Source organism: Macadamia integrifolia, chromosome 10, assembly GCF_013358625.1.
Source record: "Macadamia integrifolia cultivar HAES 741 chromosome 10, SCU_Mint_v3, whole genome shotgun sequence".
Taxonomy (NCBI): domain Eukaryota; kingdom Viridiplantae; phylum Streptophyta; class Magnoliopsida; order Proteales; family Proteaceae; genus Macadamia; species Macadamia integrifolia.
Window position 1 is genome coordinate 5,699,380 of NC_056566.1, and position 26,830 is coordinate 5,726,209.

Sequence of the window (26,830 nt, forward strand, 5' to 3'; positions counted from 1 at the left end):
CGACGTTGCTGCTTCTGTGCTCCAGCAAAGATAGGTATGTTCGACTCTTCTTCTCTTCTTCTAAACTTCTTCTTCCTTGTCTCTGGTTTTGAGTCTATGGACTCTTCTTCTCTTCTTCTAACCTTCTTCTTCTTTGCCTCTGGCTTCTTCTCTTCTTCTTCTTTACCTCTGGCTTCTTCTCTTCTTCTCTTCTTCTCCTCTTCTAACCTTCTTCTTCCTTGACCCTATAGAGTCTGGTTTGTTCGACTCTTCAGAGTCTTCACCTCTTTTTTTTCCCCCCTTTTTCTACTACTAATCAGTAATCAGTCTCTTCTCTTCTTCTAATCTTCTTCTTCCTCTTCCTTAGTTCACTCACACAGAACATAAATCTTTCTCTGTTCTGATTTCCTTGGTTTTTTTTGGTAATGTTGTATACTTGTATTGTCTTTTTCATTGATGCAAATTTTCTAGCAGTCATGATTGTCAGATTGTGGTCTTCAATTACCAAATTTTTCATGATTAAGAACCATGTTCTGTATTGTGGATTGTATTAATATTAAGCAAGGTAAGTCTATATGCTGGGGGAAAAAGCCATTGTAATCTATGATATACGTTGGTTCATATAAATTTCTACTTCTATTCTGTTGCAACATATTTTAACAATGTTTCCTGTGAATCTATGATATATGTTGGTTCATATAAATGTTTTTACAAATTTATAATAATGTCTTGTTGGCCTGTGTGCATCTTTTTTCCCCCACTTGTCAATTCAATGTGGTCTTGTGCAATTATTGATGTAGGATGGAAGGAATCATTTTCTGTTTTTTCTCAGCAATGTCTTTATCTTTTGATTTGGATGGATTAAAATACTTGTCTATTGTCTACATTCTAATGACTACTATATTTTTTCTTAGAAAATTGGGGAAATAAAAAAGTAATATACTAAATAACTTTAGAAAATAGGAAAAATAAAAAATGACACATGGGCGATTTGACCGCCATGGCAACGCCATAATGGGCGATTCATCGCCAAATCGATTAGCCACCCCTCCACCGCTTTGGATCGATTTGACGCTGTGACAACTATGCCTGGGATCAAGGAGAATTAATGAAGTTAACTCTATGGGCATTCTCAAGCTCATCTGGAAAATTGCTTCCAAGCAAAGAGGGATCTGGGTTTCCTGGGTCTACTCTCACCTCCTCAAGAATTATTCAATCTGGACCGTCTCCCTTCCTCTGATGCCTTCTGGTTCTAGCGCAACATACTCAATAGCCACCCCACTGACTTATTTTCCATCTCCTCTCTCGGCAGTGGTCTCAACACCAACCTTTGTCTCGACCCTTGGCACCCTGCGGGTGTCCTCTCTGTGCTTAGCTCCAGAATTATCTACTCCTTTTGCTTTAGGAGAAATGCCCTTGTCTCCTCCATCATCTACTCCCATGGAACAGGCTCATTGTTGTCTCTTCGGGTCTTCCCTCCATTTTATCCTCCCCCTTTGCATTGCCTTAGTGTAGTTTTGATCTTCTTACCCCACCCCATGGGTTTTGGTTCCCATTGTATTTTTCCAAGGTTTGTCCTTCGCTGTTGTCTCCTGGGGTATTCCCTCCATTTTATACTCCCCCTATGCATTGCCTTAGCAGCTAGGTAGTTTTGGTCTTCTTGCCCTCACCCCCTAGGTTTTGGCTCGCATTTAATTGGCGTAAGGTTTGTCCTTGGGTGATCTTTCTCTCCCCCTTTTGCCCCCTTTATTTATTCTTCTCCTTATGGTAATGAATTATTTATTCATAAAAAAAAAATAATAAAATAAAATAAAATAAAATAATTTTTTTTTTCTCCAACTCTGGTGGTAATGCGAGCCGGTAAGCTACCAAAATGATCCGAGCTAGGATCTCAAATTGTCCCAAATATTGAGGGCTTAACTTCCCTTTCTTCCCAAACCTCTTCACTCCCTTGACCGGTGAGATATACCAAAATACCTTGTCACCCACATTCAATTCTAGGTGTGTTCTTGTAATAGTTACATAACTTTTCTGCTTGGATTGTGCTGCCTTGATCCTTTCTCTGATCAAATCCACCTTCTCATATGTGGCTTGTATCAGCTCTAAACCTAGAATCCTTCTTTCACCAACCTCATCAGAGTATAACGGTGTTCTGCACTTCTTGCCATACAGTGCTTCAAAGGGTGACATGCTTATAGTTTCCTGATAATTGTTGTATGCAAACTCTCTCAAGGAAACATGTTCATCCCAACTATGATGCATATCCAAAACACATGCTCTGAGCATATCATTTAAGTAATTATTCATAAATAAGCAAATACCCCCATATTTGAATTCAATAAAAATAGTTTAAAAATCAAATTCCAAAAGGATAAAAAAAACCCCCCCGTCCAAGAACAAAAACTGAATATTTGCTTGTAGGGGCGATTTTCAACTTTCAAATGCTGGGGTTTTCTCAATTCTGAAAATTTTATAAATCTTATCATAAGGTAAAATATTGTCAAAGACAAAAAGTCCGGTAAAATAATCTTTTGTTTTGATGTCCATAGAATTATTTTCATTCAAGCGATTTTAACAGTATTTGCGCACTTGAAAATAAGTTTGACCACAACATAACTTTGTTAGTACAACTCAAATTTAAGTAATCTTAGGCTTGTTGGAAAGCTAGTTTTATGATACACCTAATACGAAAGTCTCATTTAAAAATAAAGTCATTTGACCAGTCAAACTTATTATAGAACAAGAGCATTTCTCTAAATGTTGATTTTTTATGACAAAATGTGACTTAATATTGATTTTTTTATGATTTTATGTGACTTAATGTTGATTTTTTATGGCCTGGTAATGTTGATGTTTTATGATACAAGGTATATGTAACATACTAAATAATGTTAAAAGAGAAGGAAAATAAAAAATAACACTTGATTCCCATGTTCTCCTTAGACGGGCGCCTTGTCACCTAAGCGCTTAAGGAGCCCTCCAACGCCTTGGCGCCTTGACAACTCTTGATTAGAGAAGCCAAATTAAATTCCAAAATATTAAGTTCAAAATGTAATATCATATTCATTACAACCTCGAAAAATTCTCGAAAGCTGATTCTTAACCAGGCATGGTTTAAACAGTGGACCCTACATTCATTATGTAATAAAGTGAACTAAATGTATTTAAGAGATTAGGAAATTGTCTGACTCAGTCATTCTGGTCTGTCACTGCCATCATCACTAGCCAAAGGGTATGGTTATCCCCCCTGTTCCGCCTCTTCCTCCCTTATCTTTCCTCTTCTCCTCTTCCTTATGCTGCTGCAGTGGTGGTGGCTACTGCTTACGGTGGCTGGGAAATGGCAATGGTCACTGCAAAGGCTCTTACCCTCCTCTCTTTTCCTGTTTCCTCCTCTCCTCCTCTCTTTGCTACTTCCTCTCGTCATTCTTCTTCTCTTCTTCTTCTTCCTCCTAATCTTCTTAATTGTCCTCATCCTCTTGCTTAAGATATAATATTTTGTGATTACATAGAACCCTATGAATTACTATCTGCCTCATTCTACTGTATTTGAAGTTTATCATTAGCTAAACATATTTCAACTTTCTAATTAGACTTCAATACTGTTTGTAGGAATGCTAGCAGCAGAAGCTGCATTTGGTGTGATTAATGAAAATACTAGTATGGAAACATATTGGGAGAAGTTGAAGAAGTCATGGATATGGAAAGAACTTTACAGAGCTCGGAATTACCGTCCGGTTAGTAATGCTATACAAATGTATCTTTTCTTTTTCCCTTTTTCGTTTCCTTTCATAAGAGTTGTGATTTGAAGGCCATTCTTTGACAGTCAACGTGAACATGAAATAATCATTTTTCAAATTGGACATTCCAAAAAATTCAATTTATATGCATTACCATAGGTATGGTATGGTGTATAGAAGAACAGAGACTAAGAGAGGAGAGGGAAACTGTAGATGCAGCATGTTGTAGAGAGAAGGGTATACAAAACTGCCACTCGATTTTTTAAAATTGCAGTCACACAAAAACTTTTTGAACCTGAAGTCATTGAACACAGGCTATTAGTTTTGTAGTGTCTTTCGAACAGCCTCTTTTCGAGTGTTAACATGTGATCCTAGCCTTCTCATACATTATGTCTGTTCAGACAGTCAAAGAACTCTTTCATGTTTATATTTTATATTTTATCTTGAGGTGGGGTTTGGGGGAGATTGGATGTTTTCTCTATGGTCATTTTATCTGGCTTGTAGGGTGTGCAGGAATCAATATCATTTGGTTATTGAGATTTTTGTGAAGGCATGTGATGGTTATGACATTGCTGCAAATATGGGACCCCCACAATTCAGCAGCAAAAAAGTTCCTAAACCCCACCCTCTTTTTTGTTTTTATTTGATTTTTTGGAGGGGGAGTGGTAGAGGGTCATGTGGAAACTATGGAAGATTTTCCATGAGGATTATGAGATACCTTTCGCTTTAAGAAGTGTTTTGGAAGCATATCTGAGGCTTATTCCTTTGAAGGGCTGCGGAAGATTTTCCGTGAGCATTACAAGATAGCTTTTGCTTAAAGAAGTGTTGGAAGCATATTTGAGGCTTATTCCTTTGAAGGAATATTCAAAGCTTATACATGACACTTCAAGTATGATGCGTGAAATTCTGAATAGTGTAGGATCGTTGGGAATCCAAAAAGGGGGTGAATTGGGTATTTGGCAAAGAATTATGGCAATAAAAACTTGACTCAACCCCATGATGAAAAAGTGGTTGTAAGTTTAGTGTGCAACTGTGCAAAGGCAAATGTGAGAAGGGAAAGAGAAAGGATGAACACTATGATTTACAGTGGTTCGGCAATCTTGCCTACATCCTCTACCAAGAGATCCCACTCTTGGATTTTCCACTATAATTTATTTTCAAGGTAGTGATCAAATCTCTCACCATTTTTTTTTACCAATTTCACAATTAGCCCAAGTGTTTTTTGGCTCACACTCAAACCTAGTGTTTTCCATGGCTCACCACTAATAACCTGATACAACTAATACCATTCCAATGAAAAGAACAACAATGTCTCACTAGCCAAATTTACAATTGATTGCACAAACTAGAAACCTCTTAAAAGGCAAGGATACAAATGAAGTGTGTAAAGAATAAGAAAGAGGAAGAAGACAAGAGATGGCTGTAACTTGGGAGTTACAACCGTGAGATTGGGACTTCCCTCCTTTAATCAATGTATAGACTACCTATTACAGAATGGGAAACAGGAAAGCATATCTGAAATAAGAAACTAGACAACTTTTTTTTTGGATGAATAAATAATTAAATTACACAAGGAGAAGAATATACCTGGAGGGAAGGAGGGGGGAGGCTTCAAGCCACTAGGGACAAGCCCCTAGAAGAAATAGGGGTGGACGAAAAGACGAACAAACAAGCTAAACAACCGGGGATATAACCATCAAGGGGAAGGGGGGATCTAAAATAGAAACAGGGAGGCCCCAGGCGACAACAATATGTCTATTCCTAGGTTAATCTCTTATATGGCGCTGCTTGAGGCAACCATGTTTGGTGGAGACATCAAGATATATGACTATCCAAATCTTATCGTAAGAGCAAGAGTTGGAAGTCTATCTACCAAGATTGTGGCACAAAAAGAAAGATTCCCTGCAGTGTCACAAATGTCGGAGACAAAGAAAGTCATATCGACCCAGATCCATTCTCTAGTGAAAGGAAGAAGTTTCCTTCTGGATGGCCAGCAACGGCTTAGGACTTTTTTTCCAAATGGTGGAGGAAAAGGAGTAGGAAAAAAAATAAATAGTCAACATCTTCCATTCGATTCCAACAAAGGTAGCATGAGGAGGGACAAGAATGTTGCGGTAGATGAGAAAGACTTGGGTGGGAAGGCAGCCGGAGAGGGCGCGCCAAGTAGTGCAACTATGGGCAGTGGGTCGGGCCCAAGGATTGAAGTATCAGTATCAGTCGCCGTATTGGTCGGTGAAAATTAAGATATATATCGGAGGGTATAGTATCGTATCAGACATACACTAAGATACGCTAAAGATACGCACATAAATGGATAAGAAACATTTTTTTATTCACTTTTGCATACAAAATTTGTTAAAAAAACTATTGATAACATGTATTATGCATAAACACTAAATTAAGGGTATCGCACAAAGAATTCAAGGTTTGTAGTTGTCCCAATAAATGTAAAATCCTTGTTTCCAACCTTGATTTCCACTTTAGGTATCGAGAAATATAGCTGGCCGCAACTTTGGAACAAAAACCCCTAAAAAAATCATGTTTTTTTAGAAAAATGACCCAACTTGGCCATTATATGACCTTAGCGCACTGTATCGGTCCATATCGGTGGTGTATCAGTATGTATCGTTGGATACATATAGATACAAAAGGGTTTTAAAAATTCCATGTATCCTATCGGTTGGTTAAATTTAAGATATGTATCGGAGGGGTATCGTATCGTATCGGAGATACTTTAAACAAGCGAGGGATGTGGCCTTTAAACCAAGTGACTTTGCACCAAGGGACAAGAGGGCTGGGAGATCAGACATGATTCCAGTCAGAGGACGAGGTGAAGAGACTAAAAGGGGAAGGGAGGTAAGAAATCTTATCTTCACTGTCAAGGAGAGAAGAAGAAAGAGGGGGGAGGGAGGACTAGATAAAAGTAAGGGGAGGCTAGAAGGTGGGAGGACCCCAAGCCCCATTAGAGATGATATCGAGAACCTTGGCAGATCTGGTAAGACCAGAAGAATATATGGATCTAGGGCTAACTATGGAGAGAAGCACTTTAGAAGGGTGCCTAGGGGTCGAGCCAAAGAAAAGTGGAGGAATTACTAGCAATGATGATGGAGAAGGCATTGAGAGCAGTGGGTCTAAAGAAAAGTGGAGGAATCATTCACTTTAAATAAGTTTCATCGGAACATAACTTTGTCATTACAACTTAGATATAAGTCTTAGACTTGATGGAAAGTTGATTGCGTGCTATATCTAATAAAAAAATCTCATTTAAAAATAAAATCATTTGACCAGTATAACTTATTATAGAATGAGAGCATTTCTTTAAGATTTTTTATCACTTAATGTTGATCTTTGATGATTTGATGTGGCTTAATGTTGATTTTTGATGACTTAAAGTGACCTAATGTTGATTTTTGATGACTTAAAGTGGCTTAATGTTGATTTTTGATGATACTAGGTATATGCAGCATACTAAGTAATGTTAGAAAAGAGTGAAAATAAAAAATAACACTTAGTTGTCTTGTGCACCTTCAGGGGGGCACCTTGTTGCCTAAACGCTTGCGCAGCCGTCCACCACCTTGGTTCGCCTTGGCCGTGGCAACCATGGTTTAAGATCTCGGTGAGATCTCGCTAATATCTTTTTCAAAAAGGTGAGACAAGATGTATGGCGAGTTATAATTGTACAAAAACTCAACCGAGATCTTGAGATCTCGCCTATATCTCGCATCTCTCTCTACTTTTTTAAAGATAAAAACTAAAGAGCAAGGATTTTAGAGCTTTTGCTTGAGGATCTCCATTCCTACTCTCATTGAAGATTAAAGAGTTGAGGATATTACCTCCTCATCCACATTTGGAGTTACTTTAATTTTCAATGTATGTGAATGTGACTAATCATTCTTCAATGTTAATTGTTAAACAATTAAGTAATTATCTATGATGTCTTTTAAATTCTTATGATTATGTTGTGGAATGTGGATTGTGGAATAGAACATACTGGCCCAGGGTCCAAAGAGTCGGAGATTACTTATATAAGGTACAAAGTCAAAGTACCATTTTAGGTTTGATTTAAAAAAAATTGATGTTTCCATTGTGTTTAGAAAGCCTAAAATAGGGTATATACCAAATTTCAGGGGCTACAAAAACCATATGGCCACCGAGACCAACCACCGAGTCGACCGGAAAAAAATAAATAATCTCGGTAAGATCACGCCATATCTCTCTTTTTTGGATCAGCGAGATGGGGGCCGAGAGCGAGATCTTAAACCTTGGTGGCAACTATGGCTGGTGGTGGCTGCAAAGCTGGAGACTTTGGAAGGGCTAGGCAGGCAAACGCTTAGGGAGAGGCCAATTCAGCCGTAGGGGATCTAGTTGTAGTGCTTAGAGTTTCTTGGTGGCTTTTGCGACAAGGGCCAGAGGCAACAATTGTGGTCGTAGTGGCCAAGGGACGCCGAACAAAAGAACCAGTGGCAGTAGCAGTAGAACCTTCTGGTAAGGGGCCATGGATGATGGCAATAGAAGTGCTGGCAGACAAGAGGCCATGGATGGTGTCACCAGTGGAGGTGGCATGGTGTTGTTCATACTCGACGACAGAGAGCTCACTAGGGGTAGCAGAGGAATCTTTAGAGTAGGGGAGAGGTTGGTCTTCAAAGAGGACTTCAACACAGCAACGGGCACCAAAGAAAGGAGCAACATCATCAAGAGGAGTAGCTTGGGCATGACAAGCAGAATCAACGACATCAAAGAGAGGGGAGACAGCATCCTGAGAGCCATTTATATTCGAGGAGGAAGCAGCTTGGACAATGCAAGCGGCAGTTGGAAATCAAAGAGATTGAGTTTAAGGTGAGGGAGAAGTAAAGAAGAGAGGAAGGAAGAAGGAGAGAAGTTGAGAGGAGAAAGAGAGGGAAGAGTGCAAATCGTGAGTGAGCTGTATGCTCTTTCACCAATATGTTCAAGATAATATCTTAAGGAAATTACATAAACCCCCTAGGGAGGTAAAAGGTAACAAAAAGAAAAATACAACTTAGGACAACTTAACATAAAAATAGTTCCTAAAGTACCGCTATTACATAAACTCCAACACTCCCCCTCAAGCTGGAGAATAAATGTCATACATTCCCAGCTTGCATAAGAGGGTACTAAACTGGTGAGAGATGGGACCATTGGTGAAGATGTCTGCCAATTGATCACCTGTTTTCACAAAAGGCGTGCAAATGTTGCCAGGCAATCTTCTCTTTGATGAAATGCCGGTCCACTTCAATGTGCTTGGTTCTATCATGTGTTATGGGCAATGCTTATAGTTGCTTTGTTGTCACAGTAGAGCCACAATGGTCCTTCGATGTCATGTCCTAACTCAAGAACCAACCGACACAACCAAATGAGTTCACAAATTCCATGAGCCATTGCCTTGTATTCAGCCTCTGCACTAGATCTAACTACAATAGGTTGTTTCTTGCTTCTCCATGTAACCAAGTTACACCAACAAAAGTACAATAACCAAATGTAGATCATCTTTCAGAGATGGATCTAGCTTAATCAGCATTGAGCCATCAAAGTAGCCTTCTATCCTCATGTGATTGTTCCTGGCATACAAAAGTCCTTTTCTCGTAGAGGACTTCAAGTATTTGAGGATGCGGTACAAAGCATCCAAGTGCCCACTCTTGGGTGCAGGCATAAACTGGCTCACTACTCCCACTACATAAGTAATGTTCGGGTGAGTCAGAGATAGATAGATCAACTTCCTCACTAGCCTTTGGTATTTCCTTACAACAACAAGGGAAGGACTACAGTCTTCTCCTAGCTTATGATTATGCTCAATAGGAGAACTTGCTGGTTTACAACCCAGTATCCCTGTTTCTTTTAACAGGTCTAGCACAAATTTTCTCTGGCATATGTTGATTCCCTTCTTAGACCTTGACACTTCAATTCCCAAAAAATACTTCAAGTTTCCTAGATCCTTGATCTCAAATTGTCTGGCCAAATAGGCTTTTAGCCTAGCTATTTAATTATGGTCATCTCTAGTCACCACAATATCATCAACATAAACAATCAATGCTATGATGGCACCATTGCTTCGCTGAGTAAATAATGTCTGGTCTACTCGACTATGGGAATATCCATTATTCAGAATGGCTTGCCTGAACCTCTCAAACCAAGCCTTTGGTGATTTCTTTAGAGCATAAATTGCCTTCTTCAGTTAGAAGACACACCTTGCCATCAGTTGCCGAAAATTTGAAGCCAGGAGGGGGCTACATATACACTTCCTCCTCTAAGTCTCTATGAAGGAAGGCATTCTTCACATCCAACTGATATAAGGGCCAATCTATGTGTTCTGCCATAGATAAAAGAACTCTTATTGAGTTATGTGTTGCCACAGGAGCATTCCATGTTGGTCTACCAAACTGAAATGAGTCTTCCTCTTGGCTTCTCAACTTCATTCCACATATGGACTTACTGAGATGGCTATGATCTTCACACCTCATGCCACAAATGTTGACTAAGGTTTAGAGTGATACTTCCATTTGCTGTTGCTGTAGCTTGTCAACACAACATCCATTTGTCTGGGCAGCCTTCATGCACACTTTGGAGCTTGAAGGATTACTAGATAAACCAATACAATTAGGATTTTTCACAACCAAACCCAAGTTATAATCACCAAAAACATATTTCAAAATTTACAATGTCTCAAAAAATAGAACATTAATGTCTTCTCTGTTATGTATACTTGTTTAATTTTTTTTATTTTTCTCATTTACATAAATGTCAAATAGATTATGTAATATTTATTAAAATGTAGTGTCCAGGAGGTTCATATTCTGTGCTTTGAGGCTTAAACCTTATTTCTTTGCAAGTTGAATGTCTCATGTTATGCTTTTACCATTTGAAGACACTGGTTTAAAGTTAACTTTTCCAATTGCCTTGTGTTCATCTTTTAACATTTTTCGTTCTTGTAGGCATTCAAGTATGGGCTGATCCCTGGTGTGGCGTTTTCTGCCATAGAGCAGTAAGATCCCAATTAGCACCTAATTGTTTGAAAAAGATTCTAGGTATTGCGTTTTCTGCTCTTCTATTTATTGGTCCACACTTATTAGTCTTTTCGCATTGACAGCTACATTCTGAAGGGGAGGTCCCCATTAACAGTGAAACATGGAAAACTTGATCATGAAGCAACAGATGTGAGCCTCTTGTTTTGGAAGCTGTGATTTTTTTGTGGTTACTAGTTACTGAGAGTGTAAAGCATGAGATATTGGTTGAAGTTTTTATCCTGCATACCTTCTGTTAGAGTTGCTATACTATTCTTTCTGTCTATTGTCTTGATTAAGTTTGTAGTCTATTAGTCTATTTACTTAACAGGGTTATTTATGTATTTTTCGCTCTAAATTATGTAAATACACATGCTGCTCAAGGTAGGGTTAAGCTTTTCTCTCCCACCATGAGTCCCTTACTGCTATCTTTCCTCTTCTTCTCTCTCTTTGATTTCTCATCTCAGGTACTGTTTATTCCTGTCTTTGTTTGATGGTACAAAGCAGGAACAAGTAGTAACTGTATTTTGAAGTTTTCTGCTATATTACTTAGCTTGTGGTCTGCAGCAATCCATGCTGCCCTATGGACTGGTAAAACCCTAGTTTTTTTCCTATGAATATAAGCTAGGGATTTTTTATACTGCACTATTGATGGATGGATTTGTTTTCTGCTATATAGGAAGACCCAATTGCTGTTATAATATTTCTATCATTGGATGTTTCAGATTTTGATCTGGTTATAAGCTGCCTACATTGGATTCTAATGGACTATGGCTGGACATCTCTAATTGATGGTGGCTTCTTATTGAATATGGTTGTTCCCTGATCAAGGTTCCAGGTTTCCGATTTCAACCCTGCCAAAACCGAAACATACCAGGTTTCTGGACTTTTTAGGCCAAAATCAAAACCTAGGTTCCGAGGCCCAGAAAATGATTTTTTGAACTAATTTGTTTATTTATATTTTTTGTTGCCTATTTTAACCATTCTACACCTATTCCATGAATTAGTTTCACAAAAAAATAAATAAATAAAAAAACCCAAAATGGTACTTGTAGTTTGGACCCAAGTATGCTAGTGTACATTGAATGTTGTTGTACATAGCCCTATTATAAACGGTGACTACATAAAATTAGCTACTCAAAATGAAAATGTTAATATGCAATTTAAACAATCAAAACATACATTTTCTTTGGATGAATAAATAAAATATAACCAAGAAGAAGAATTTACAAAGGGAAAGAAAGGGAGGGGAAGAAGAAGGAAGGGGGGGGGGGAAGGACCAAGTGAAAGCTACACAGCCAAAGCAATCAAGGGGGGATCCAAAATGGTGATGGGCAAGCCCCAGCAGACAAAAATAAGCTTGTTTCTTAGGGAATCCCTTACCGGGTGGGAGGGAAGAGCAACCTAGAACTAACATAAAAATAAGATGGATTTCCAAATCATATGAAAGGATCTAGAGTTGGACGTCCATCTGCAGAGATTTCCTTCTATCCAAATGTGATTGATGGAGGCGTATAAACTAAGCTTACCAGCGGTGTCACACATGCGAAGGTCATGTCAACCCAAATACACTTTCTTAGAATGGGAAGAACCGGACTTCTAGAAGGCCAGTAAAAGCGAAGAACATGCTTCCAAATAGAAGAGACGAAGGGGCAAGAGAAGAAGAAATGATTGGTATCTTCAGTACCATTCCAACAGAGGCAACATCCAAAGGGTACGTGAATGTATCTGTAGATTTGGAAAGACTGGGTGGGGAGGTAGCCGGATAGGGAATGCCAAGCGGTGAAGGAGTCGCAGGGGATATTACCTTTGAACCAAACAATTTTCCACCAGGGAACTGAGGGGCCTATAGCTCTAATAAAGTCCTAGGCAGAAGAAGAGCTACAGAGGCCAGACGACGAGGGGGACCAAGAGACTATCCATCCTTCCTCGATGACTGGGGGGGGGGGGGAGGGAAGACCAAAGATCAAAGTGGGGGGAGAGGGATGTGGGACCACAAAACATTAGAGATGGCCGGAAGAGCAGAGGGTCTAGCATAAAGGATATTACGCCAAATCTAAGAAGCATCAAAAGAGGGCGAGATAGACCAAATGGAATCCTTGCGGAGGAGAAAGGAGTAGACTCAGGAAACCCACATACATTAGGTTAGGGAACGCCACTCAATTCATGGATTTTCTTGGCAGGTCTAATCCACAAGCTGAGTACAACTAAAGATTTCATTAGCGCTCCTCCAATTCAACACATGTATGCCCATGACATATTTTGTGCCCAGCTGTTTTTATACTCCATGATAAGCACATCTATAATATGCATTATCAAAATATCAGATGTAACCCAACCTAGGGAATAGCTCACTAAGATTGGAACTTGGTGGAGCTGGCATAAATGGTTGGGCCAGATATGAGAAGATGTGTCAACAAATGATGACCCAATACCTGACCCACCCCCATACTCAATGCTGGGGAATGAAGTAGAAGATCCACCATAGCCACCTCATAGCAAAAATGCCAAACCAGTGCTCTCGAAGGATGGTCCACTAGCATATCTAGCATACCCATGGCCTTAAATAGTCTTTTTTTTTTTGGGGGGGGGGGATTGAATAAAATAATTCATTACCAAAAGGAGAAGAATATACAAGGGGGGAAAAAGGGGGGGCAGGCTTAAGCCAACAAAAAAATGCCTATCCAAGGGGAAACACTAAAAGAAGCAAAGCAGCATTGCTGCAGCAGGAACAGACAGAAAAAGGGAGGGCAGCCGGCTGGAGATAGCTCACAGAGGATGGATGAGTCAACCTGCAGGTTCCAAGATGTGATGATGTGGGAATTTTTCGGGGGTGAAGGGGATGAGGCAGGGGCGAAGGGTATGAAGGTTAAGGGCTTTGGAGGTAACATCGAAATAAATAGCTTTCCAAATCATGTCCGAAGATCTAGATTTGGGGGTCCATCTACGAATGTTACGCTCCATCCAAATATGGGTGATAGTAGCGTAGAAAGCTAGCTTTCCCACGGTGTCACAAAAGGATGAGCTAGGGAATGTCATATCAATCCAAATGCATACCCTATCGAAGGGAAGGATGAGTCTCCAATTAGGCCAGCATTTGAAGAGGACCGTCTTCCAAATATAGGTGGAGAAGGGGCAAGCAAAGAAAAGGTTGGGGATATCTTCGTCACCCGAAGGGCAAAGGCAACAGGAAGGGTTCACCGGAATGAGACGGTGAATGACGAAGGATTGGGTTGGGAGACAATTAGATAGGCTACACCATTGGGTGAAACTATGGCGGGGTATATGACCCTTAAACCAAACCAATCTATGCACGGCATAGTTGGGGAAGATGTTCTAATATGAGCCTAAGCTGAGGCAGCTGAAAAGGTACCATTGGATGAGGGGAGCCAGATGCATTTGTCATTCCTTCCTCTATGCCCAGGGGGGAGGGGGAGGGAAGACCAAATATCCTCTAGAGGGGGGGGGGGGAAGGAGGGGGACCAACCATTGGGAGAGGATGGAGGAGACCAGAGCATTGGCAGGAAGGTCAAAAGAGTAGATGTCTCTGGGAGTAACAAGATGAGAAAGGATGCCCAAAGGATGCCAAATATCCTTCCAAAGGGAAGTAGAATTCCCATTGCTGATGGAGTGAGATGGCAGTGAGAGCAATGGGCCTATGGCAAGGATCTTCCTCCAGATCCAGGAAGCATCAGAAATGGAGGGGGCAGTCCAAAGAGAATTATGCTTGAGAAGACCAGAGTGGATCCAGTCGACCTAAATGCTATTATGCTTGGACACAATTTTCCAGATAAGATTAAAGACGCCAACCGAATTAACATTCTTGATTCTTCTAGCTAAGAAGACCTTCAAAATATTTGATCACCGAAGCGGGGAGGATGAAGGTCCCTGACCAGTAGAGGTATATGGATTGGAGGACCAATTTGATTAAGGTGAGATGGCTAGCAAAAGAGAGGAGCTTGCCTTTCCAAAGCTGCAACTTTTTCCTGAGCTGATCCAACAAGGGGGCAGAGAGCTTGGAAGGGATGAGGGGAAGACCTAGGTATTTGACTGGGAGGGAGCCCAAGGGAATACCAGATAAGCCAGAAAAGGATTCCTTGACCTCAGAGTAGACTCTCGAGATAAAGATGTTGGACTTATGGAGGTTGATTTTGAGGCATGAGAGGGATTTAAAAGAGTGAAGAGTATCCATGATGGTGGAGATGGAGGTGGGGTTAGCGTTGGAGAAGATCATAAAATCATCAGCAAAAGCCAAATGGGAGAGGAGGAGAGCTTTACATTTGGGGATAGAGGAGATGAGATGAATGTTAGTAGCCGATTGGATACAGCGGGACAAAACTTCAAGGGAAAGGGAGAAAAGGAGAGGGGAAAGGGGGCATCCCTGTCCGATGCCACAGCCCAAGGGAAAGAAACCAGCCGGGCTACCATTCAAGAGGACAGAGAAACGGGGGGAAGAAATACAGATGGGAATCCGGTGGACAAAGGAAGCCAGGAAAGCCATATGAAGGAGGACGTTGGAGATGAAATCCCAACTAATCGTGTCAAAGACTTTGTGGATGTCAATCTTGAGGAGGGCAGCCGGGGAATGATTCTTGCGATCAAAACCCCTAACAGCCTCATGCCAGAGGATAATGTTGTCGGCAATGCTCCTACCCGTAATAAAGGCAGATTTGTTAGGGTTGACAAGAGAATCGATGACTTTCTGAATCATGTTGGCAAGGATTTTGGAAATGAATTTGTAAAGAAGATTGCAAAGGGAAATGGGTCTGAAATCATTCATGGAGGCCGCTCCTTTCTTGAGGATAAGGCAGAGGAAGGTGTTATTGATCCTAGCAATTTGATTAAGATTGAAGAAGAAGCTTCTCACCGCAAGAATGAGGTCATCCCGAATGATATTCCAGCAAGAGAAGAAGATTCTTATGCTGAAGTCATCAGGGCCAAGGGCTTTATTGGCTTTTTGGGAGAGGATGACCGACATGATTTCCTCATTAGAAGGGATGGATTGGAGGAGGGGGAGGAGATCCTCAGGGACGAACTTATTGAGGAGATTGGGGGGATGGGGGAGGGGAGGGGAGGGGAGGGGAGGGAGGGGGCTGAAGATTCTCTAGAAATGAGAAATGGCATTATTTTTGGCTTTGAGGGGGTAGTGGAAATAAGCCAAATTGGAGTCTCCAAGCTCAAGCCATTTGATGCGAGCTTTTTGGCGGAGAAAATACTCTTGCTTAAGGAGAAGGGAAAGATCCGAAGCAGCCGCTTTTTCTTCCTCAGCCAGGGCAGAGTTGAGGATATCAAGCTAAATCCTGGACTGGATGGAGAGAAGTCTTTCCTGACCGATGGCCACATTCGAGGATATGTTCCCAAAAGTGGAAGCATTCCAGAGCTTGAGGGTGGCTTTAACATTCTTGAGCTTTTTGGCAAAAGCAAGGAGGGGGGAGAGAGATTCGGAGATGGGGATGTTCCAAGCATAGTGAATGAGCTGGTGGAAATCCAGGTGAGAGATCCACATGTCAGAATTTAAAAGGTTTGGGCCCGAATGAGCGGAAGGGGAGAACATGAAGGGAGATGGGGTGGAGGTTAAAGCTGGCATGGGAGGAAGGGTAGGAGTCAAGCCATGGCTCGGCTTTATCAATCTTACAAGCCACCTGGTGGGAACCAGCTCTTCTATTATGCCAGGTTAATTTGGCACCCAATCATTCGAGGTTCGTGAGATTGAGATCATCAATGCAGTCGTTAAAGGAAACAACAGCCTGAGGATCAATGTGGTTGCCACTATGCTTTTCATACGCAAAACGGATGTCATTAAAGTCTCTTACAATCCCCCAAGGCCTGGAGTTAGAGGAGGGGGACAAGGAGAGAAGGTCAGCCCAAAGGGGCATTCTAAGGGAGGCTCTATTGTGAGCATAGATCACAGAAAGCAAGCAGATAAGGGGCTGGAGTGGTGGGAGATAGAGATGTGCATAAATTGGGAAGAGGAGAAGAGGCAGGAAATGTCCAGGGAGGAAGGGTCCGAAAGGATCCAAATCGTCCCATTGGAACTGTGAAGATAGTTGGATTCAAAGCACGAGCAGGGGGCAATAGAGGAAGCAATATGCAAGGCATTTGCCTCAAGGACACGGGTTTCTAATAAATAACAGAGGTTGGACTAGGAGGAGCGGATAAGGGAACGGATCTCAGCCTGCTTAGCCGAGGAATTAAGGCCACAGACATTCCAAATAGTCCAATGGATCATTTGGGACAAGGGATGGAAGGCAACGAACCCTTGGTGGAGCAGTGGGGGTTCTTGGAGGTAGGTCGACGGCTATAGCCAATGACAGTAGAGGTTTTGGAGGTGGAAGAGGATTTTTTGTTAGCATTCTTGCAGGCGGTGGGGAGGACAGAGTAGGGAGGAGAGGGCTAGGTAGGGGGTTTAGGAATTAGGAGAGGCAGGGATACATTGGAGTTCCTAGTAAGGACCACATCCAGGTTGTGAGCCAATGGGATTGAATAGGTACCAAGAGTCTTCAGTGAACCAGGGCTGAGGTGGTTTCCATCAGTATCAAGAACATTGCAGGGATGCTTTTGACTGTCGGGGGCCTCATGGTGATTTGGGAGGACACCGACAGCAATTTGGATTCCAGTGGTATTATTGTGATCAGAGGCACAGTCCAGGGGGTCATTTTGAGCAGAGCTACTTTCCAGAGGAATCATTCCAGAGGGAACGATCTGATCAGAGGTGATCCAAAGCTCAATCGCAGGGGCGGTGGCAGTTGCAGGGTCTTCCAAGTTGTTTTCGAGGAGCAGAGGACCTTCCAAGATCAGACGAAGGTTGGAGGGGGGGTCGGCAGCCTTCCAAAGCCAGCAAGGTATTGGTGTCAGCGATTATGGCATTTGAGGGAGACAGCCGCAGTTGAAGGACTAAAGGAGTCGACTGGGGCTACATCTCAGGGGCTACATCTCAGGGGCAGCGCTGGGAGAGCGAGAACGGCCAACAGAGGGTGTCGGGAAAGTGGTGACAGCACAACAGGAAGAAGAGGGAGTCGGCTTATCAGCAGCAGGGGCATCACAGGGGGCAAAAGACTTGTGGCAGTGAACGACTCAGAGGCAAAGGTGCTGGGCAAGGGAGAAGGGATATGCGGGTCAAGAAATTGGTAGTGCTAGTTAGTGGGTGGGTTGGAGGATTCGGGTTGGATGGTGGATATAGTTGGTTGATGAAATGGGCGGGTCGGGTCAGAGGATGGATAGGTTGCTAAGGTACAATGGGTGATTCATTGGAAATTTTGAAAATTTGTTCAATAATTAAACCGGGAGGAATTAGTTCAATAGCATTAAAGCCGGTTTAAGGGTGACTGGTTTAGGATAACAAGGGACAAGAGGCATCGAGATATTTGAACTGGCAGAGAAAATTCTCGATGAAGGCAAGACAGAAGGGAGGGAAAGCAGAGGAGGAAGGGGAGATTTGGGGATAGGGGCCAAGGCTTTAGAGAGAACAAACTGCTCGGCCCGGCAAACCGAAAGCTGAGACATCGAAATGGAAGCTAGAGGAGTAGGATCTTCTGAAATGAAGGCAGGCAGAGGTCTTAGAGAAGTAATCTCAAAAGTCTCAAGCTCTGACAGAGCGAGGATCGAGAAACTGCTTGATCCAGTAGGCAAAGGTATAAGAGAAGGACCATGGGTCGTAGGCGTTAAGGCCTTTCCCGGCAGGGTAGCACGGTCAATGGCGCAGTGATTGGACCAGTGGTGCCCGAAGGAGGAACTTGACGGTCTTTTAAAGAATACTTTCTTTTCTTATTTCTTCTGGAGACATAGTCCTTGAAGGGAGCTTCTCGGGAGGCATCGTCGGATATAGGCTAAGGGTGCCCTAGATCGTTGAGGGGAGTAGGGATGTTCTGATTCTTGTCATAATGAGCTGTTTGATGTCCAAAGCATTTGCAGAGAGCATATCAGGGGCACCCAATCGTATTTGACATCTTTAAAAAAAGAGTGACCTTCACCATCAAAGATCGTGACCGAATGGGGAAGAGGCTGCTCGGCTTTGACTTTGACACAGATCCTTGCATAGGAAAGGCGATCCATCATCTTAGTTCTTTTACCTGAGTGAAGCGGTTTCCCTATGAGAGAGCAGATTAGGGAGAACCACCAAAGGAATAGATGTAGGTTCATTCTTATTGAAGGAGTGCTCGTCCCAGTTCCTCAGGAAGATTGGCTTCTTCCCAACGAACCAAGGACCTCCATCAATGGCGATGGCTTTATCGGCTTCGGCATCGAAATTGAAAATGAACGTGCCATTCTCAAGCATGTAAGTATTCAAGGTGCAAGTAGGCTTCCATTGGTTTAGTAGTGAAGCTTTCACAACAGAGAATGGGGGTCTGCTGCCTAAGAAGGTACCGATCACAATTTTTCCATTTCGATATCTCGGCTTCCAAAAAACCAGGCAGACAAATGCCTATCGGGGAAGAGTTGAGGATGGCAGGAGGGTAAAAGTAAACAGTGTGGCCTGCAGAAGGAGGGACGACGGAGGAGGGAGTGTTGTTGGTTTGGGAGGAGGAGGTAACAACGGAACTCCAGGAGAGAGGAGGGAGGGATGGGTCCGAAGGAGAAGGACATGGGGAGGGGGGAAGGTTCAAGTTGAGGCAAGGCTTAGGGAGGACATTAGGGATGATTGTTTCCGGCGGTGAGGGGAGGTTGATGATGGCAGGGGCCGTCGGAGTGGGGAGGGGCATAAGAGTTTACGGCATGGATACAAGGGGGACGTTCAATAAGTAGTCCTTAGTTTTCTAAACAGTCTTAGATTTAAGAAAATTTAAATATTTTATTAAATCATCAACAATTTAGAAAATACTTTACACTTTAAAAAAAAAATCAATATATAGCTTATTCTACCCAAAAAAAAATATACAAAATTATCAATATATACCTTATTCTACTCAAAAAATTCAAAATATACATATAAATAGTCAAGCTAAACATGTCAAGCTGAGTCAAGCTTGCAAATGTGTTGGGCCAGTTGTGCTTACACCTTGCACCATGTACTACCTATTTATTAACGTGTCGGGCTTAAGCCCAATACGTTTATTAATTGGGCCAGTCCAGATCAGGCCATAAACGTGTTGGGCTCTGTCAGGTTGGGCCTAGAATTGGCACCCCTAATGATGGTAGACGAGCGTGGTCATTTATCTTGCTCTCTACAAGTTCTTTCATAAGCTTAAAATTCCCCATATCCTTCAACATGAGATTGGTGCACTACTGTATATGAAGTATGAAAAAGTTGGTACCTAGGATCGTTCATCAGTTTTTCCCCGGCCTTCTTGAAGCTTCTCTTTTTGTTAGTGATAACCTGTACAACATTCTCCTTTCTCCACCCCGACATCCTTTACCACCTGCTTCAGCAACTTGTATTTATATTTTGCATCCTTTTTCTCCTTAGATGCATGAACTGACTATAAAAATGTTTTCCTCCCATCATAATATATCATGAAGTTGACGAGGGACTATCTAGTGGGTCTAGTCCAACTATCGCATAGCACAGTCAAGCCATATAATTCCCAGGTTGGGTTCAACCCCTCAATATAGTCATGCATCTCTTTTTGTGGTAGGGCTAGTAGGTATTGTATAGCTCATATGACGTAGGCCCCTCCATTCCTTGGCCAGCCCTACCTACCTCATCCATCGTGCTCTAATAATATGGCCCTATAGTGCCATGAGGTGGAATATTGACGTACAAAAACCACTTGGAGATAGCAACCCCTACTCTACCCTTCGCATTAGTCCACATCTATTTCAACTGCTTTTGTTTCCGGTCCTATCTGGAAAATACGACAGGATCCTGCTTAACGATCTCAATAGCTACAAACTACGGCTGGTGTTGGGGCTGGAGTTCTCACACATTGGCTCCTCCTAAATGGAATCTCTGACTAGTCCTAGCCTCCTCCTCCCTTGTGGCAATAGCATTGGCTTTGTTTCAATTGTTTGAAGTCTATTCATCTCATATTAACCCTTTTTTTATTTTTCAAAATTCGTTGCGGGAAAATCATATTTTTAAACCAGATAATTCAAGAAATAGTTTAACAACCTAAAAAATAATTTGACTTTGTGAAATCATAGATCTGGCCACCAAGGTTCAAGATCTCGGTTTCGCCACACATCTCGCCAGCCAAAAAAAATGAGATCTGGCGAGATCTCGTCGAGATCTTGAATTTTTTTGGCAGTCGTCTCGCTGGCTGATCTCGGTGGGCATGCGGCCTTTGTAGCCCCTGAAGCTATCTATTTACCCTATTTTAGTCATTCTAAACACAATGGAAACATCAGTTTTCAAAATTCAAACTCAAAATGGTACTTTGACATTGTACCCTATGTGTCGGATACTTCTCCTCTACTGTTGGCATAAGACAAGGTTTTCCGCTTTCACCCTTCCTCTTCTGTCTTGCCATGGAAGTCCTCTCCCGCTCAATCCAATCCTCCACTGATCATCATCTAATCTCCCCCATCCCCAAATGCAAATTCCTTATGCTCACCCACCTGGCTTTCGCTGACGATCTCATGATCTCCAAAGCTGATACCACCTCCATTTCCAATATCATGTCCTCCCTTTGGGCCTTCGAGTTTCTCTCTAGTTTGAAAATCAATCTCCTTAAATCCAATCTCTTCCTTTCGGGAGTCTCGGACTTTTGCCAAGCCCACTTGCTTGCCACCTCTGGATTTGCTCCTGGGACTCTCCCCATTAAATACCTGGGTCTCCCCCTAATTTCTTCTCGGCTTTCTCCGCACCATTGCTCCCCCATTCTTGATTCTATCCGGAAAAGGCTTCAGCTTTGGAAAGGCAAACTCCTCTCCTATACGGGTCGCCTCGTTCTCAACAAATCCGTCCTCCAATCCCTTTTCCTTTATTGGTAGGGCATTTTCCTCCTCCCCTCCTCCATCTCTAAATCCATTGACTCTCTTCTTTGTGCCTTTCTCTGGAAGGAGTCAAAGGCCACTCGTTTCCTCCACCCTATGAGTTGGTCCACTGTCTGCCGACCCAAGCCTGAGGGAGGTTTGGGTCTCCGCAAAATCAAGGATATCAATGTGGCTGCCATCTTTAAACTCATCTGGAAAATCATCACCAAGCAGAAGAGCATTTGGGTCTCTTGGGTCTATTCCAATCCCCTCATAAGAGACTCCCTCTAGATTGCCTCTCCTTCTGTTGATGCTTCTTGGATTTGGAGGTGCATTCTCAATGACAGACTTCGTGCCCTCCCTGCTATCTCTTACACCATTGGCAATGGTTCCTCCACCTTGCTCTGGCTTAACCCCTGGCACCCCACGGGTATTCTCCTCCCCCTTGTCTCCCCTAGAATCATTTCCACTATCGGCTTATCCGGATTAGCCACTGTTGCCTCCATCCTCTCCCCTTCGGGCTGGGCTCCTCCCCCTCTTCCTCCCCCTTTACTGGACCTCTGGGCTGCCCTCCCCCCATCCTTCCTGGACATCGTGGATTACCAGACTCCATTACATGGCTTCCCTCCCCCTCTGGCAACTTTTCCTCTTCTTCTGCCTAGAACTTCACCCATTCCAAAGACTCTCTCCTGCCTTGGCGTAATCTCACCTGGTTCAAAGGCCACATCCCTCACCATAGCTTCACTGCTTGGCGAGCTCTCTCCTACTTTCTCGCAACTCAGTCTTTCCTTAACTTCCGGCACATTCAAGTTCCCACCTCTTGTTGTATGTGTTGGCATGGCACCGAAGATGTTAATCATCTTTTCTTCTCTTGCCCTTTATCCGCCTCTATCTGGAAAAAGGTCCTAAGTTATTGCTGGCCCTCAAATCGAACCATTCTTCCCCTTCCCCGAGAATGGATATGGGTAGACATGACTTTCTCTGGCTCCACCATTTGTGACACAGTTAGGAAACTTTCATTTTGTGCCGCCATTAGCCACCTTTGGATGGAAAGGAATCTTTGTATATGGACTACCAACTCCCATTCCTTGGAAAGGATTTGGAAGGCCATTTACTTTGATGTTTCCTCCAAAGTTAGATCTCTCACCCATCACCTGGTTCGTGACACCCCAAGGAACAGGCTCTTTGTTGTCTCCTAGGGTCTTTCTTCTTCTTTCATCTCCCCCCAATGGCTATCTCCCATAGTTAGTGCCTTGGTTTGTTAGTTCCTTATGGTTTGGTCCCCCCCTCTCTTGTGGGTTTTGTAATTTTGGTTTTTTTTCTTCTATTCACCCCAGGGTGGCTTCTTCTTGTTGGCTTAAGCCTCCCCCCTCTTTCCCCTTTTTATATTCTCTCTCTCTCTCCTGGTAATGAATTATTTATTCATCCAAAAAAAATAGTAGTCGGCGAGTCTTCGAACCTTCATCTAGTATAATATATTCATCAATCCACCTTCCGTGATCAGGATTCTGACACAACATAATCATTAGACTATAAACGCCATAATTTTTAATTACTATTGTTGATTGATAAGTCACATACATTGAAGATTTGTAATGCCATAAGATAAGCGACAATTAACATAACAAGTAACAGCTAACAACTAACAAGTAACAACATAGCTGCATAAAGTACATAACATAGATATATTGATAGTCTGATATAGTAAACAACTAGAAATTTCGACTACATCCTAGATACCAAGACTCTTAGTACTGAAATGAGTGCTGGGTCATATCGTCATAGCCACCATATTGTTGATGCTAATGTCGAAGAATGTTTTGCTCTGATTGAAGCACAAAGGCTGGCCATGTCATAGTATGACGAAAGTAATACTCAAAGTCTGCTATAGCAGCCCTATAAACATATCACCCACAAACTGGAGATACCCAATCCTTGGGTAGTTATCTCTGAAACTAAATGAGCTAGAACGAGATCCATAGCTGCTGCTTGGTGCTTGACGGACAGGAACTTGTACCGGCATGTATGGCTAGGGGTTTGGACGCCCAAAGATGCTATCCACAAATCCTGACCCAATCTGGGAGTGTGACTGACTCATTCTCAGCGGCAGAGGGGAAAGAGGTGGCCTGTGGTTGTCCAAACTGGACAAATTAACTATAATGGCTATAGTCTGAACCGGTTGTCCCTGTGCCATATGTAACTGACGATGCATGCAACGGCTCCCAACGAATACAACTCTTCATGCTTAAGCCTCCTAAAGTGTCAGTCTTGCTCCTAACAGAGATGTTTATGGAGTCCACGCTATCCTGCTCCTCTCCACCAGCTAAGAATCGATGATGAGAGCCTCTTTTGTAGGGTGTGGGGGAACGTGCACGGTCCATATCCTGTGTGGCATGAGTGAACTGAGTCTCTCCTGTGAACTGTGCTGGCTCTTGCTCCGATTCAGTGCATTGGTACCTCTCTTGCATCCCTCCATCATCACCATCACCATCACCATCACCATCACCATCACCATCACCATCCCCCTCCACATCCTCATCACCATCATCACCATCATCACCCCCATTGCCACCCCATCACCATCACCACCACCACCACCACCACCACCACCACCACCACCACCATCATCATCATCACTAGACCGTGACCAAATAGTTTCAGGCTCCACATCAACCCTAGTGAAGGATTAAAGTATCAGTATCGGTCGCCGTATCGGTAGCCAAAATTAAGATACGTATCAGAGAGTATAGTATCTTATCGGAGATATGCTAAAGATACGCACATAAATGGATAGGAAACACTTTTTTATGCACTTCTGCATAAAAAAAAGTTAAAAAAAGCTATATATAACATGTATTATGCATAAACAGTAAATTGAGAGTATTGCACTAAGAATCCAAGGTTTGTGGTTATCCCGTAAAATCCTTGTTCGAAACCTTGATTTCCATTATAGTTAGAAAGAAAAATGGTTGGCAGCAACTTTGGAAGAAAAACAACTCAAAAAATTGTGTTTTTATGAAAAATTACCCATTTTGGCCATTTAATGACCGTACCGGTAAGTATCGGTGTGTATCGGTCGATACATACTGATACACACCGATACGTACCAATACATACCGAAACGTACATTTCACTTCGATTTTGAATTTTTCATAGAGTATCGATACATATCGGTGTGTGTCGTAACTCGTAAGATACGTATCGATATAAAAGGGTTTTAAAAATTCCATATATCGTATCGGTCCGTATCGTATTGGTAAGGGCCGATATGTATCGACTGATACGGTACGATACAGACTGATACTTTAAACCCTGACCCCAGTAGCTTGGGACTCGAAAGGCCTGGGTATCTGTGAAAGCACACGGCCCTCTGGAGATATATATTCATCCACATCAGTACCCATCTGACTAATAACCACGGGGTCGAGCTTACCCCCAGGCTGATCCATAAGTGGCTCACCTCGATCCTTCACCCAATGGTATAGGGGATCCTCCTCATTATCTAAGTCTTCTTGGAAAACATAAGCAAGTTCAATTGGTTCACTGCTACCCTCCATGCCTTGACGTATGTGCTGCATCTTCAATCTCATATTGTAATGCACAAACACCAACTGCTGTAGCTTTTTATGACCTAGTTGGTTCTACCTTTTGGTGTGGATCAATGAGAATGTACTCCAATTGCGCTCAATCCAAATGCAGAACAAGTTTGGGAGAGAAGCTTGATTGCATCTTCTGTTTGGAACATGCCCACACTCCCTATATGAGTTTTGGTGTGAACAAACAAACATGTATCCTTGACTTGATTGATAAGTGTGAATAGCATAAGAAGATACGCACTCGGAAAGCTCAAGTCAAGAACTCAAGGAACAAGACATGGAGTTACAACCTAGTAGCTTAAAGAGATGGAATCCTAAGCATGGAATGCGAATTGAAGATGAAAGACTCCAAAGCATCAAGTAAAGCATCAAGTAAAGCGTCAAGACAAGATGAAGACCTTTAGGATAAAATTGTGCTTCATATTGTATCTTGTACTCTTCTTTACATATGTGCACACACTTCATGCATCATATATTATCATACTAAAATGACTTTAGAAAATCCCTTGACCAAGCATGGAAGTCCATAGGTGGTGCAGAACATAATTATAAATATATGTTCTGTGTCTTTCTGTGAAAAACACTATAGCCAGACTCAAGGGCATTTTGGAAAACCTTAGAGTTGGTATCAAGAGATGAACCCTCATGAAAATTGTAGGAAATCGAGTCACGATTCAAACAGAATTTGAATCGGGTCAATCCGATGTCAGACCGAAAAGTTATGGCCGAAATACTAGCGACTGGTCAATATAACAATTGTCTATCAAAATCAGCACAGAACTGTAGGCGGTCGACCGGCTAGAAGCCCTGGTCGACCGAACCTGAGGCCATAGCCGGTCGATCGGTTGAAAGTCCTGGTCAACCAGAACCTGCCTGGATCACTTCTAACGGCTAGTTTTTATCTTCCAATGGCTCTTTCCAGTCGGGTCGACCGATGGATCCAAAATATAACCGTTAGAGTCTGATTTACTACATAAAATGCTCTCCTAATCTCACCTATAAATACCTAAGATGCTCATAATTAATTATCAATTAAGTCTGAGCATTAAGAGCATTATTTTCAGCATTTCAAAGTCAAAAAGTTATCCTATCTTACTTGAGCAATTTGGTATTCCACATTACATAGAAAAGCTCAAGTCTCGATCAAAGTCTTCCACATTTTCACTGTGCAAGTCAAAGCTACAGAGAAGACTTATAAGGTGCATCATTTAATATCATATTCATCATTTGCTCTACAACAAAGGTAACCCTCTTTATTCCACTATCTTAATTTTCTGTTTTACAATTCTAGACTGTACATAGGATTGTAGAAAGATCCTCTCATCTTGAAAAGAGTAAGGTGCCTCTCTACCTGTAAAGGAGATTATAAAGGCGCCTCTCTACCTATAAAGGGATTTGTAAGGAGACTCATATGTAAAAATATTGTAAAGGTTTTCTTCCCTACCTACTGTACTGAAGGGGAGAACTAATGGAATACCTTACAAGATGACTCTTGTACAGATTGGACTAGACTCAGGTTGAGTCGAACCACTATAATTCTTGATGTTGTGTGATTGTGAGTACTTTATTTTATTCCGCAATTTTATTTACAATCACACTTGGGATAATAATTTTTTAAAGAATTGAATTTTCACTAGTATAACCTATTCAC

General features: G+C 42.2%; 1 protein-coding gene across 5 annotated transcripts in view; it reads left to right on the forward strand.

Annotated features, from left to right (window-relative positions):
• LOC122091526 (electron transfer flavoprotein-ubiquinone oxidoreductase, mitochondrial) overlaps positions 1-26,830 on the forward strand; it is a 134,509-nt gene that overhangs the window by 66,252 nt on the left and 41,427 nt on the right. For all 5 annotated transcript variants that reach the window (XM_042661532.1, XM_042661528.1, XM_042661531.1 and 2 more), the window contains 3 exons: positions 3,589-3,713; positions 10,664-10,713; positions 10,819-10,885. In XM_042661532.1, the coding sequence (XP_042517466.1) occupies positions 3,589-3,713; positions 10,664-10,713; positions 10,819-10,885 (242 nt within the window). The remainder of the gene's footprint in view (positions 1-3,588; positions 3,714-10,663; positions 10,714-10,818; positions 10,886-26,830) is intronic.